The following is a 14506-nucleotide window of genomic DNA, read 5'->3' on the forward strand; positions in this document are numbered from 1 at the left end:
ATCTGCTTTCTCGATCATCTACTCTGACAAGACACAAGTGAAGGTGCTTATCCAGAAATCTGATCAGCTAATTAGGTTCTTCATGGTTGTCTGTCGGAGTAATGGTGTGAAATCTGATCATATATTTGATACCATGCAGTAGTAGAATCCACACTGGCTGGAGCATGGAGTAAGAGATTTTTGTGAAGAGAAGAAATTAATCAAGAGAAAGAAAGAGTTTTCTTTCTTATTCAATATCTATATAGCTTGACACCACACGTCGGGGTGGAAGATTCAGGGCCTTGCAATACATGGCAAAATCAGGCCTCTTCAATTTCTATCTATTTAAGTACAAAATTTTCTATGTTTTACGTCTCGGAACATCTTGGAACGACGAGGCCACGAGTGGTTCCATGCACGTTTCTGCAGGAGGACTCCGCCGGCCGGTTCTGATAAGTGAGCTTAATGTTTTCCAGCCCGATCCCTGTGCATGGGTTGCTCCCGCTGCAGTCCAGTTTCAGCGCCACCTCTGTCCCTGACGTCCCACGGATGTCATTGTAGCTGACTCCGCTGATTTTCACACCAGAAGACTGTAGAACCGTAGAAAAAGGCAGAGATCAGAACTGATTCAAGCAACTGAAATTGACCAGAGGATCTCTTTTAGTGTTTTCGATTTTTAGGTTGACATCAAATTGATCCCTCCAATGAAGACGATGTAAAACTGGGTTTGACACTTTTTGATGTTTGACTCTTAAAAAGTCGACCGAAATTGGAGGAGATTTATGCTGTCATCATCATTTACGCAACCCGATTCAGAATCCGTAATGCAAAACGTTTGTTATGGGCTAATTGGACCTTCTGAGGCGATTCTATATTCTTACCTGATCAGGGCAGCCATGACTTCCGGGGCAGTAATTCTGGTCAATAATGATGGGGTTGTCGACATTGTTCATGATCGCATCCTGGAAAATAACTCCCTGCACGAACCCGTTACTGGCTCTTCCCCACGACTTGATTCTCAATCCGTTTTCTGTCCCTGTAAATACCACACTCCTTACTGTGACGTTTTGCACGCCGTCCTCGTTCTGGTCCTTTCCCAGGCTCCCAATGCTGCCAAAGCAAAATAAAAGCGTTTAATGAAGAAAGTTTTAGTCGTCAAGTTTACAGTACTGAAAGGACATTGTCGGCCTACCTGATGCCATGGCCGGGTCCACAAGTGACGTCTTGGACGAAGAGATTCATGGTGCCAGGGCCAATCGAAATGCAATCGTCTCCGGTCTTGATTCCACTACTCAAGACGGAGACTCCTTCCGAGTGTTGGACGTGTATTCCGTCGGTGTTCGGGCTGTTGCCGTCGGCCACAATCTGCACTTTCTCCAATTTACAGTTTCTGCAACCTTCCAACGCAATGTGACCCAGCTCGCTGTTTACCGACGTCAAGCCGCTTATTAATATATTTTCCGCTTTGCTGAACGTCAATGACTGCAAAATGTAGAAGAATCAAACAAAGTGAAAAAGCGAAACTCTTTTAAGTAATGACTTCTTGATTTTCTTCCAAGATAAGATGTTTAGTGTTTGGTATTAAGTGTGGCGACTCACTGCTGTGCCGCCGGGGCAAGAGCCACCGCCGTGCTTGCAGTCCCACAAAGCCTTGCCCTGCCCATCGAGGATCCCACCATAGATTGAGACTCCCCTCACGCCATCGAAAGTAAGCCAGCGGTCATTTGAAGACAGGGACTGATAGTTGGGCGCCATTAGAGTCCCGTCGATCCGGATATCAATCCGGTCGTTCTTACATGGGCCCTCGAAGTTGGTCTGGCTCAACAAGAACCTCCCTTTTGGGACGTAAATGGCCGCGGTCCCCTGCGAAGCGCAGGCGGCATTCCATGCTTGGAGGAATGCCTTGGACGAGTCCGACCCTCCGCCGGGACTCGCTCCATAATCGACCACGTTGTAAACAGCCTTCGCCGAAGCGAAGAAGAAGAAGAAAACGAAGAGAAGTGACAACGGGGAGTGGGATGAGTTAGCCATTTCAGCAAACAGACAGTTGCAGTAGGGAGAGTGGGAGTAATGGGTGAATAAGCGAGCGGTGAAGAGGTTATGACCGTTTAACGAGTATTTATAGTGCTAGAGCTTGGATTAAGACGAGAAAAAATCTCATCAATAAGCGCCGAGATCGATGTTAATGGAAATAAACTTGGTTTCTTTATCTTTTTTCCCGCTGTTATCGTCACAAACTTCAAACATAAGTAGCCCAGACGGCGGAAGCGTCTCTGCAAGTCTTACTTAATCGACCCCGGAGATTGAGTTGAAAGGAACTGTTTTCCCATTTCGCCACCCATTTCAACCAAGAATTTCTGTGGTCGCTGCTACATTTACTGGAATCCCAAAGGACGTATCGGTATCTACACCGATGCAGCCGCAAATCCCGGCTCATGGCTGCCCACTCTCCGACGATGACGCCGGTGATGCGAACTCATAACGTAAAAAGAAATCACCGTCCGTAAATACCGTAAGATCGCACGCCATCGATCACTGGAGCATGGTTTAATTTACAGCATAAATTGCTGGTTCGATCATGGATTCCTTTTCTCGATCTACAGTTCTGAAAACTTTGTAGAGAAAGAAAAGATGTTTCTGGGGGAGTTACATAGATGTTAATTTGCAATTTATAAGTAGATATCAAATGAATCACTTGGTATCTAAGTTATCCAATCTCTGATTTTGAGGGTTGAAATTTGAAAGATGGAAGAGCGAGATCTCGAACTCTGATGAAAGAAGGAAACATGATCAATTTGAGCAACAACAGAACAAAACTTGCCAGATAATGGCTAGCAGCCATGGAAGCAGTAGCTCATGTTTGGAGCTAGTTGGCAACGGGAGCAGACGCCCATGTTTGGAGCGAGTTGGCAAGGCTATGCCCATGAAATACGAATTCACGCCTCGTCTTTATGACTTTGTTTGCAGCCGATGGAGAGGCCTCCGTGATCCATTGACGATGGAAAGGATGGAAACAGCACCAGGAAAATTGACATTCTCTTACGAACTCGTCCTTGAATTAAGGAGTGCAAGTCTGAAATGTTTTACGGAGCCTGAAAGCGATCCCCGCCTTTGCTTGTCTTAACTTCCAGAATGTCAACCAGCGTAATCTACCGTATTTGTTTCTCGAAGCTTTCATCAGTATTTAAATGTTTGAAATAAGAATCCAGAAGTCATCACGGAAGCAGTTAAAAGAGCACGAACCAGTCAGTTACAGTAGATTTATCAATTAAACAACATTTTCGGAGGCTTTCGCGGGGTGAAGAAGAAGATAGATTAGTTGAGTCTTCAACCGAATATAACTAACGCACTAGCGTGAATTGCTGACTTTGAGCAGAGAAATTAGACACCTACCAGGCCATGGTTTCTCAGTAATTTGCTCCAGCTGGGAATTGGAACAGGAGGAATGAAGCAATCATATTAAAACTTAAAAGCAGGCAGATTTTCCGAAGCCGAACTGGATTAAGGGAAGAATTGAGTGGAGAAGATAAGACACAACCGGAAGGCATTGGTAAGTAAACTGCTCTCTGTAATTAAAAAGGAGTTTTCCATGACGCCACCGAAACGATGGAATTTTATAGTTTGCTCCCAAGTGATTTTTCACAGTGCTAGTGGTAACAAAAGTAAAAAAAAGGGTGTTTTTAGTGACGTTTACCATTGAGAGCTAAGTATTTATGTGCACTGAGTTTTAAATCTGTATTGATACTTTTTTATTAATTTGTGGATGGTGAACTCATTATTGATCTTAACGTTTATGCCAACCTCTCTAAAGCATTCAAGAGCATTGATTTTCAATACTTATATTGCTGGTAGATTAACCATAGGAGTAGAATACTTATATTGCTGGTAGATTAACCATAGGAGTAGAGTAATCAACTAGTACTTTATTTTTATATCTTCCTTACAAGAGGTATATTGATATATTGAGACCAAGTGCCCTTGCAAAACCTCCAACTTCAATTAAATGTTGTTAAATCCCTTATTTTGGTCCAAGTTGCTAGTACCTAGGAGCTAGAGGTGGCATCGAATCGAGCCGGTTCGCAAGCGGCTCGAGCTTGGCTCGGTTTGATTCGAGATCCAGATAAAGATCATTTGTGTTAATGAGCCGAGCTCGACTGAACCATGGTTCGGTTTGAAAGTTCCCGAGTCGGCTCGTTTATAGGCTCGAGAGTCGAGGATTCAGGAGCGGGGGGGGGGAGAGCTTCCTTCCCTCGTCACCGCTGAGTCCCTCTGTCTGCTGCTATCGCCGTCAACAGCTGATCGTCGGCCGCCTTCACCGCTTGGTTCCATTTTCTTCATTCGATTTCTTCCTCCCCTAGTCTGCCTTCGCCTCTGTTTCCGTCACCGCCATCATCCCCCTCCCCAACAACATTTTAGTAGAAATACATTTCTAGGGACTATTGGTGGTTTTTTCAAAAAATATTGAGAAGACAGTTCTTGTAGAAATGCGTTTCTAGGGACTATTAGAGCCTCATGTTTTTTGGAAACATTTTTCTAATTGAAAATTCTTATTAAAAAATCTTTTAATTTTCTAAGTAAGATTTTCCTGCCAAGATGGGCTAGAAAACCGCATAGAAAATTTTTTAATAAGTCTTTGACAATTGATGATGTAATACTTTTAGCAAGTGGCAATTTTCATAGCAATTTTGTGTTTGAATTTTTATTTGATTAAAAATTTATCAATAATTATAGTAATATATTAGATTGATTATTAATTTTCCTAGAAGAGGCTATAAGAGGTCCATTTAACTTTCCTAAGATAATTTTAAAATATTTCTTGTAATTTTCTAGTAAGTCACTAATAGTAATAGGATTTTATTTAAAGGACTTTTTGGAAATATGTATCAAAGGAAAAACATTTCTAGTTTTTCCTAGAATATAAATTTTCAACCAGGGGCACTAAGGAGGTCATAGTAAATTTATGGTCAGATTCAAAAATTAAAAAATAAGCTAGACAACATTTGGGGTAAAAAAGATTAATATTGGTGCGTTCTAATCCAATATTGAGATTCGATCTTGAACCTCTTCTATCATTCTTTTTTTAAGATGTATGCTTAATTTTATATATAATTTATTTAACATATATTTTATCTAGAGTATTAAATGTAGGTTAAGCTTAAACTCGGTTAAAATTATTAGGCTCGGGCTCGATTACAATTTTAGGCTTGAGGTTAGGGTCGGCTTGAGCTCGATTTTGAAATATTTAAATCAAGCTCGGCTCGATCATAGGAAGGTTTGGACTCAACTGGATTCGATGTCACCCTTATGCCCAATTTTAAGTAGAGGTCATGCCCAATTTTATGTAGAGGTCATGCCTAATTTTATGTAAAATGTATGCATACTTTTATATACAATTTATTTGAAATGTATTTTTTGAAAAAAATTAAATGAATGTTGAAGCTCGAGCTTGGCTCGAACTCGGTTAAAATTATTGGGCTCGAGCTCCATAACAATTATAGGCTTGAGCCTGGGCTCAGCTCGAGGTTGAGTTCAAAATATTTAAATCAAGCTCGACTCGAACATAGGCAGGTTTGGGCTCGGCTCAGTTTGATGCTACCCCTACTAGGAGCTACCGACCATAAGTCCCAAGGTGTTTGGGCTGGTGTTGTAAATTGAGTGTCTTGAGGCTCTATATTGTAGATGTCTTTTGGCTAACAATTCCAGGATAAGGGCTCCTTGGGAGTTGATTAGCAATCTGAAATATTAATTGTGAGCCAATTTATATAAAAATCCTTAGTATTGTGGTTAATAATCATATTATATTTTAATTACTACCTGTGCAATTAAGATATAAATTGGTTATAAAATTTGATAAACCTATTCATGCATTCCCTACTCTAGGTTTATCCTTATGAGACCTTACAAATGAAGGAGAATGAAAACTCATTTCAATTAAAAACTAACATTATAAAATAGAAGAACAACCACCAACATCACTACATATGGAACAAAAACATAAAAAAGGAAGGAAGAAAGATGAAGTATCCCAAATGCATAATATTAGTTTAATCACAACTTGAACTCTGAGGGAAAATGTACAAATAGTTTGTAATCTTCTTCTATCACAATGAACTTTGTTAGACACATAACTCTTAGTTTTCTTAAACCTTTTAAAAATTCAATGATAACACACATTTGGCCTCTCCACAGCGAATACTAAAAGCACTTATCTTCAATCTTCCAAGCCTTCTCTTGGTGTCATCCAACACCCAAAATCCATTTGTAAGTGAAATCTCAAAAAGCTCAAAAGTGGAAGGGACAAAAACTTACAACAAGCCCCTTAAGAAAGGAAGAAAGAAAAAATGAAGTATCCCAAATGAAAAATATTAGTTTAATAACAACTTGGAGGGAAAATGTACAAATAATTTGTAATCTTCTTGTGCCACCACGACCTTTGTTAGATACAAAATTGTTAGTTTTCTTAAACATTTTAAATACTCAATAATAAAGCATATTTGGCCTCTCCACAATAAGTACAAAGAACACATATCTTCAAGCTTTCAAGCATTCTCTTGATTTCATTCAACACGAAGATCCATCAGTTGACATCTCAAAAAACTTAAAAGTGGAAAGAACAAAAACATACAAGAAGCCCCTTAAGAAAGGAAGAAAGAAAAAATGAAACATCCCAAATGCATTATATTAGTTTAATCACAACTTGAACTAGAGGAAAAAAGTACAAATGATTTGTAATCTGCTTATGCCATCATGAACTTTGTTAGACACAGAACTCTTAGTTTTCTTAAATTTTTTTTAAAAATTAATGATAAAGCACATTTGGCCTCTCCACAATGAATACTAAGAGCACTTATCTTCAATCTTCCAAGCTTTCTCTTGGTTTCATTCAACACCCAAGATCCATTTGTAATTGACATATCTAAAAACTTAAAAGTGGAATTTATCTCCTAATATTTGTAAGAGAACTTTGTATGCTTCTAAATTTCAGCTCATTTAAACCCTAAGCATCTTAATAAAAAACACCAAGCACTTAAGATGGCCTCTTGCATTTTAATACTCAAGAGGCTACATCAATCCTTAAAAGTACGTCTTATGCAACTCTTGAAAGGAACATCAATCTAATGCAATAGTCTATGTAGACATCTATGAGATTATATATAAGAATAGTTAAGAATTAGTAATAGTCTCAATAATCCATGCAAATGTGTCTAAAGAAAAAGAACTGAGCAGAAGAACTAGGGGTGGCATCGAACCGAGGCAATTCACAAGCGGCTCGAGCTTGGCTCAGTTCTGGCTTGGTTCAATTAGATTTATCTGGATCTCGAACCAAGTTTGAGATCTAAATAAGGCTCGTTTAAGTTAATGAACTGAGCTCCACAAACCATGGTTCGGTTCGCAAGCTCGCGAGACGGCTCTTTAACATAAAGAGGGCTCAGGACTTAGGGAGTTGGGAAGCGGTAATGGGAGTGGGAGGTCGCCTCTTCAAGCTCGCCTCTTCGTCTTTCGTTCTCTCGGGAATCATGGGGAGTAAAGAAATGGTGCTCGTCAGGCGGTGATTTAGAGAAAATAGGGAGATTTTGTCTTCTTATTCCTCATTCTCCCTATTTGATTCCTTACTATTAAGCACCTAGCCAATACTCCCCAAAAGACCGGCCGGTTAAGAGCGGAAAACATAGGTACTTAACCACCCAAGACCATAACAGTACACCCTGCCCTCTCGAGCCGACGACCATGGTGACAATAACACAACAACGCTCGCCGGTGGAGGGATCCCATACTCCCTGTCGACATCACGCCAGGGGCGTGAGGTCCACCTGCGCTGTTAATCACGGGGATTCAAAGTCGGGACGTTGCGCCTGCTCTGATACCAAATGTTAAGCACCTAGCCAATACTACCCAAAAGACCGGCCTGTTAGGAGCGGAAAACATAAGTACTTAACCACCCAGGACCATAACAGTACACCCCGCCCACCTGAGCCGATGACCACGGTGATAATAACACAACAACACTCGCCGGTGGAGGGATCCCATACTCCCTATCGGCATCACGCCGGGGGCGTGAGGTCCACCTGCGCTTAATCGCGGGGATTCAAAGTTGGGACGTAGCGCCTGCTCTAATACCAAATGTTAAGCACCTAGCCAATACTACCCAAAAGACCGGCTTGTTAGGAGCAGAAGACATAGGTACTTAACCACCTAGTACCATAACACTTACTCTCAATCCCAGTCTCCGATTGCTTACTCTCAGTCTCAGTCTCCAATTATTTTCCTCTTCAATTTCTTTTTGTCTAATCTTCTTCCTCTTCGATTTCTTCCTCCAAATTCTACCGCGTCGATAGAAATGACAGAAAGGGGTAAGTCGTTTTATTCTTAATCTTTTGGTTTTTTTTTTCATCGCCAACCTAACACTGATTTTTTTACGTTTATCTTCTATATCTTTGATTGGATGAACGCCTCATGCTGATGCTGTTTTAGGAGCTCCTTCCTACTCATTTATCAAATGTAATATCTCTCAGCCTCTCCTCTACTATTGATTTTTATGTTTTTAGCTCTTATTGTTCTATTGTGTTTTACATTTTAAGTGTTTTTTATTAATGTTTTAACTCACCACCTCTCGCTCCTTAGATTCAGTACTTTGCGTGTTTCCTTCGCCTTTTTCCGGCAAATTAAAAGGTTCAGAGCCCTCCATTTTTTCGAATCGTATTGTTTGAAGCAAAGATCCCATCAATACTTCGGTAAGACACTCTCCCTTTTGTCTGAATTTTCCTTTTATTCTTCTTGTTTAGGAACTGTTGGAATCTCATTTCTTACTCCAAAAGTGGCCTTTTGGATTTATTGGTTCTTTTCATCTGAACTCTATCGTCTTGATTTGTTGTGCTCGTTTGGGGTTTTAGTTTCTTTGTTGGAGATTGTCATTTTCTAGGATGTTGTGTGTTGGATCTTTAACTATTTGTGGGGGATCACTTTGTCTTCATTGAATGATTTTTTTTCTATGAGAACTTGTCGGCTTAGCTGTGGGGGATCAATTTTATTGGTAATGAGAGAAACATATTTATGTTTTGAAACAACCATTCAACCTCTTTGTCCCCCTTCCCTTCCACTTTTTCCTTCTTTGTTAATTTCCCACTCATTATTCTCTTTCTTTCTCCTTATCTCTCTATCATTATCTTACCATTTTTCAGCTTTATGAAAAACCAAAGAAGAAGAAGAAACAAGACATAAAAAATCTTATGAAGAAGAGAGTTTTATTTTGTGAAAGTCATCAATTAAGTAGTTCATTTTTGTAAAGTCTTTGTTTGAAAGTCTCAAATCTTTTCTTTAAACAATAGATATTTTTCATGCAAGAGCCTAAGTTAGTAAGAATATATATATATATATATATATATGCATATAAAACTACCAATTTCTTTCACAATCCATTTAGGTTATTTTGTAATTAAAAAATAAAAAATATTATACGATTATTAATTAAAAAATTATAATATAATAAAAAATAACATACGATTATTAATTATTTTAAAAATATTTTTTTAATATAATTAATACGTTATTTTATTTAATACCTTAATACCTTAATGCAATTATTTTACTTTAAGATGTTATTTACAATATTTAGTTTTAAAATTCTTATTTGTAGGTACAAATTTTCTACCTACTTTTTTATAATAAAAATTATAAATTTTATATTAATTAATTAAATTTTTTATTCTTACCAATTTAACTCCTTTTATAAATGATTAAAAAATTTTAATTGAAAATTTTATTTCAAAAATTATTTTAGTGTTTTAAAAAATAATTTATCGGTACACATTTTATTACCAAATATTTAACAATTAATTTATATTTTAAAAATCTTATTTAACTCTTAATAATATTTAAAATATTTTTAAAATATTTTAGTAATTTTTAAATAAATTTAAAATAAAATAATAATTTAAAAAATTTTAAAATATGTTTTATTTTTTTATATTTTTTATATTTAATAAAATGTTTATAAATATTTTCAAATTTTAATTTTTAAAAATATTCTTTTATTTAAATTAATTTCAAAACTTATAGTTTTTTTAAAAAATCAAAATTTTATCTAAAATATTATATTTTCTAAAATCTTATTTGATGACGTGGTATTCTACATGGAGGATGAAGTGGCTTCTCGATGATGTGGCAGGTGACATGTTGTTAGACTATTTTGGATGCTGATGTGGTACCATGTATGCAATCAAAACATATGTGTCACTTTGACTATACACATGCAGTTAAACGGTTAAAATTGGGTATTTGTGATATTAAGTGAAAAAGTTGGTTATTTCTGTTATTATTTTATAAAAAATGGGTAGTAAAGTAAAATTCCCTATTTATAATGGCAGATCTATGTGAGAGTATTTTAACAAGAGTTGTACAAGCTGCAATTGAATCATCATCCACTACAAATTGCAAGTAGGAAAAGAATACACCAGCGGCAGCCACTGGGTTGGTTCACTGAATTGCTTTTCCTGAATACCATCTCCCTGTGATGGGTTTCAGATTTGCTTAAACAAATAAATCCAAGCCTCTACAATGGCGGATATTGTTGCTTTGAAGGGTTCATATTTCCCCCTCTTGTGCCGTTTGAGAGGCTAGTATTTTTTCTATTTTGACAAATCTGATCGCATATATGTTAACCAATCTCAACTGAAGAACAACACAAGATAAACTCAACCTTGAGCAAATTGATTTGATTCAATCTTATGGCAAAATGAAGTGTTAAGGACAAAATAAAATAATTTACAACTCGAACACATTGTAGAATGGGATAAAAGAATAATTTCGCGATGGTATTACTTTCACATGAAAGTAGAGTTACAAGTGTACATGACTGTAGAATTAGAAGTTGAGACAAATTCAACTTCACTTATCCTAAACATCTTAATCATGTTAGCTCCTAACATATTTTTTTTTCTTCTACCTTCCGTTTTTCCTGATATTCCTCACTACCCTCGCTGCTCAAAGACAACTAGGTGGATCAATTAGCCCACTAGCGGATCCATCTGCAAATATACATGACAACTACACTCGCCTGTTTTGATAGGAGAGCTTCACGTCCTTCAACCCGATTCTACTGCAAGGGTTAGCTTGGCTGCAACGAAACATTAGAGCTACCGGCGTCGCGGATGTCCCCTTGATGTTTTTGTAGGTGACTCCACTGATTTTAATCCCAGAATGTTGAAGGTCGGCAATATTGTTAGCGGGAAGGATCTTATAATCAAAGTAAAATAATTTATGAAATTCATTTCGGAAGATCGAAAACAACGTATCTGGCCGGGTTGTACCTTGTGGGGGCAATCTCTGTTTCCGGGACAGTAATTTTGGTCGATCATGATCGGGTTTTGAACATTTATCATAACGAGGTTCATAAAGCGCACATCTCTCACAAATCTGGTACTCGGCCTTCCCCAGAATTTTATCCTCACCCAGTTTTGAGTTCTCCGAAAGACCACCGTTTCACTGTTGTGTTCTGGACACCTTCTTTGAATTCCTGAGCCAGGCTCCCAATGCTGCCACAGATTCAATTTCATACACGAGAAAGTTCGGTGACCTTTTACTGGAGTCGGCCATTAACTTTTATATAGTCATTCTTACTGTCATTCTTACCCGATTCCATATTCGGGGTGTTGAGTGGTGGAGCCTGGCCCACACCACTCGAGTTTATTTGCGTTAACGTGTGCTTCACTCAAAGGGAAAATTAAGTTTTTTGATATTTATCTCTTCGAATTGACCGACACAGCGAAAAAATAGGGCTCCATCGGGATTTATAGAGACTGCAGCAGAAGAGAAACTGACAAGCTTCACGGAGATATCTTGGCATTGGGAGAAAACCAGAGGTAAACTCGGGACTCTCAGCGCAGAGAGAGAAACAGAGGGAGGCTCGGGTCTCAACATCGTGAGCACTGCTGCTCGGCGTAGCTGTCGGAACAGAGCAGGTTTGGGTCACGACGAGAAGGGAAAAGAGAGAGCTCGGGTGGCTCTCGTTGTTGCCGGAGAAGAGAGAGTCTGTGGGACTCTTGTTGTTGCCGTAACCGAGCGATGTCGTCGCTGTTGCTGAAGAAGAGAGAGGCGTGGAGGCTCGGGAGTTCGGATCTCTGCGTCGGTGTGTGCGGCAAGTGGGAGAAAGCTCGGGACTCAGATAAAGATGAGCTTTCTCACCGTCGTGAGGTTTCGGCGATGTCGCCGGAAGAGATTGGTTCGGGTCTCAGCGCCGTCGCCGGAATAGGGAGGCGTTCCAGGTGCTGCTTGTAGAGGCAACAGGGAGGCCGTCTCAGGTACTGCTGGTAGAGGCAGCAGGGAGGCACCTCAGGTGCTGATGGTAGAGGTAGCAGGGAGCCGTCTAAGGTGCTGCTGGTAGAGGCAGTAGGGAGGCCGTCTCAGGTGTTGCTGGTAGAGGCAGTAGGGAGCCGTCTCAGGTGCTGCTTGTAGAGGCAGCAGGGAGGCAGTCTCAGGTGCTGTTGGCAGAGGCAGCAAGGACCCGTCTCAGGTGTTGCTAGTAGAGGCAGCAGGGAGGCCGTCTCAGGTCCTGCTGGCAGAGGCAGCAGGGAACCGTCTCAGGTGCTACTAGCAGAGGCAGCAGGGAGCCATCTCAGGAGCTGCTGGTAGAGGAGGTATCTCAGGTGCTGTTAGTAGAGGCAGCAGGGAGTCATTGCTGTGAGAGACAACGTGACGACGTTGCTACTATTACAGATAAGCATCTCTATTGTATTGTGATTCCTTTGATTTGAAATGAAATCCTTTACAACTCCTGTGGACATAGGCAATTTGCCGAACCACGTAAATTTTTTGTGCCGTGTGATTACTTGTTACTTTGTTGTCATTAGTTTTTCTAACAACTGGTATCAGAGCTGAGGTTTGGGTTTGAGGGAAAACGATGGGTGGAGAGAGATGAGAAGATTGTGTACAAGGACACCGTGCAGAGATGCGAGTGACGGGGAGAGTGGGTCCAAAACACACACTCCTATTATTCTGCAGTCAGATCGAGAGCCGTCCACTCATATAGCTACAGTTCGTAGAGTTACGAAAAAACCTTACAAGATGAAAAATCTAGCAAGTGGGAGTTGGCCACAAAGGGTGTGACCCTTGAGAAACTGAAGTTGTGTGCTACTTCAGTTGGTTTTCTAGCATGAAGACAGGAATAATGAGTTGCAGAGGTGGTGGACGATACAGTGGGTGTACCAGTCTCCAAGTGGGAGAATTGTTGAGTGGTGGAGCTTGGCCCACACCACTCGAGTTTATTTGCGTTAGGGTGTAGTTCACTCAAAGAGAAAATAAAGTTTCCCTCTATGTTGATATTTATCTCTTTCAATTTGACCAACACGTAGTGAAAAAACAGGGCTTCATCGGGACTTACAAAGACTGCAGCGGAAGAGAAACAGACAAGCTTCTCGAAGACATCTTGGCCCTGGGAGAAAACCAAAGGTAAGATTGGGACTCTCAGCGTCAGGAGAGAAACAGAGGGAGGCTCGGGTCTCGACACCATGAGCACTGCCGATTGGCATAGTTGTCGACACAAAGCAGGTTCAGATCACTGCGAGAAGGGAAGAGAGAGAGCTCGGGTGGCTCTCGCTGTTGCCGGAGAAGAGAGAGTTCGTGGGACTCTTGTTGTTGCCGTAACCGAGTGACGTCATCGCTGTTGCTAAAGAAGAGAGAGTCGTGGAGGCTCGGAACTTTGGATCTCTACATCGGTGTGTGCGGCAAGTGGGAGAAAGCTCGGGACTTAGATACAGAGGAGCATTCTCACCGTCGCGAGGTTTCAGCACTGTTGCCGGAAGAGATTGGCTCAGGTTTCAGCGCTATTGCCAGAAGAGACTGGCTTGGGTTTCAAAGTTGTTGCCAGAAGAGACTGGCTTGGGTCTCGGCGTTGTCACCAGAATAGGGAGGCGTTCCTGGTGCTGCTTGTAGAGGCAACAGGGAGGCTGTCTCAGGTGCTGCTGCCAGAGGCAACAGTGAGGCATCTCAGGTGCTGATGGTAGAGGCAGCAGGAAGTCGTCTCAGGTGTTGTTGGTAAAGGCAGTAGGGAGGCTGTCTCAGGTGCTGGTGGTAGAGACAGCAGGGTGCTGTCTCAGGTGCTGTTGGCAGAGGCAGCAGGGATCCGTCTCAGGTGCCACTGGTAGAGGCAACAGGGAGGTCGTCTCAGGTGCTGCTAGTAGAGGCAGCAGGGAGCCATCTCAGGTGCTGCTGGCAGAGGCAGCAGGGAACCGTCTCAGGTGCTGTTGGTAGAGGCAGCAGAGAAGTCATCTCAGGTGCTGCTGGCAGAGGCACCAGGGAGCCGTCTCAGGTGCTGCTTGTCTTGTTATCATCGGTTTTTTCCTAACATAGGGCCACATACTATCCGCTTCATCCACATGTTCCTCGTTCCTGGCCCAATAGAGATACAGTCGTCGCCGATTTTCATGGTGTTGTTGATGATGGTGACGCCGGTGGATAGTTGGTCGTGGACACCGTCCGTGTTGGAGCTCTCATCAGGAGCCAAGAGTTGAATCCCATGAAACCTGATGCTCTT

At 40.8% G+C, this 14506-nt stretch overlaps 1 protein-coding gene across 1 annotated transcript; it reads right to left on the reverse strand.

Annotated features, from left to right (window-relative positions):
* Positions 1–347: 347 nt before the first annotated feature.
* Positions 348–2010, reverse strand: LOC137946094 (polygalacturonase-like). Its single transcript, XM_068792280.1, has 4 exons — positions 1579–2010; positions 1172–1461; positions 861–1089; positions 348–569 (listed from the first exon to the last, which is right to left on the reverse strand). Exons 1-4 carry the CDS (start codon positions 2008–2010, stop codon positions 348–350), a joined length of 1173 nt encoding a protein of 390 aa, XP_068648381.1.
* Between the last annotated feature and the right edge of the window lie 12496 nt (positions 2011–14506).

This window comes from Aristolochia californica, unplaced genomic scaffold, assembly GCF_029961685.1.
Source record: "Aristolochia californica isolate CCGP_79_NKW_82.1479 unplaced genomic scaffold, dmAriCali1.0.hap1 SCAF_1, whole genome shotgun sequence".
In the NCBI taxonomy this organism is placed as follows: Eukaryota; Viridiplantae; Streptophyta; class Magnoliopsida; order Piperales; family Aristolochiaceae; genus Aristolochia; species Aristolochia californica.

What these genes read in the sequence shown, in the direction of transcription:
- LOC137946094 (XM_068792280.1), bottom strand. Translation starts at nt 2,010, where the DNA reads ATGGCTAACTCATCCCACTCCCCGTTGTCACTTCTCTTCGTTTTCTTC. An exon ending in CTTGCCCCGGCGGCACAGCA is followed by an intron (nt 1,462 to 1,578) that starts GTGAGTCGCCAC and finishes TACATTTTGCAG; the next exon opens with TCATTGACGTTCAGCAAAGC. An exon ending in GGACCCGGCCATGGCATCAG is followed by an intron (nt 1,090 to 1,171) that starts GTAGGCCGACAA and finishes TTGCTTTGGCAG; the next exon opens with CATTGGGAGCCTGGGAAAGG.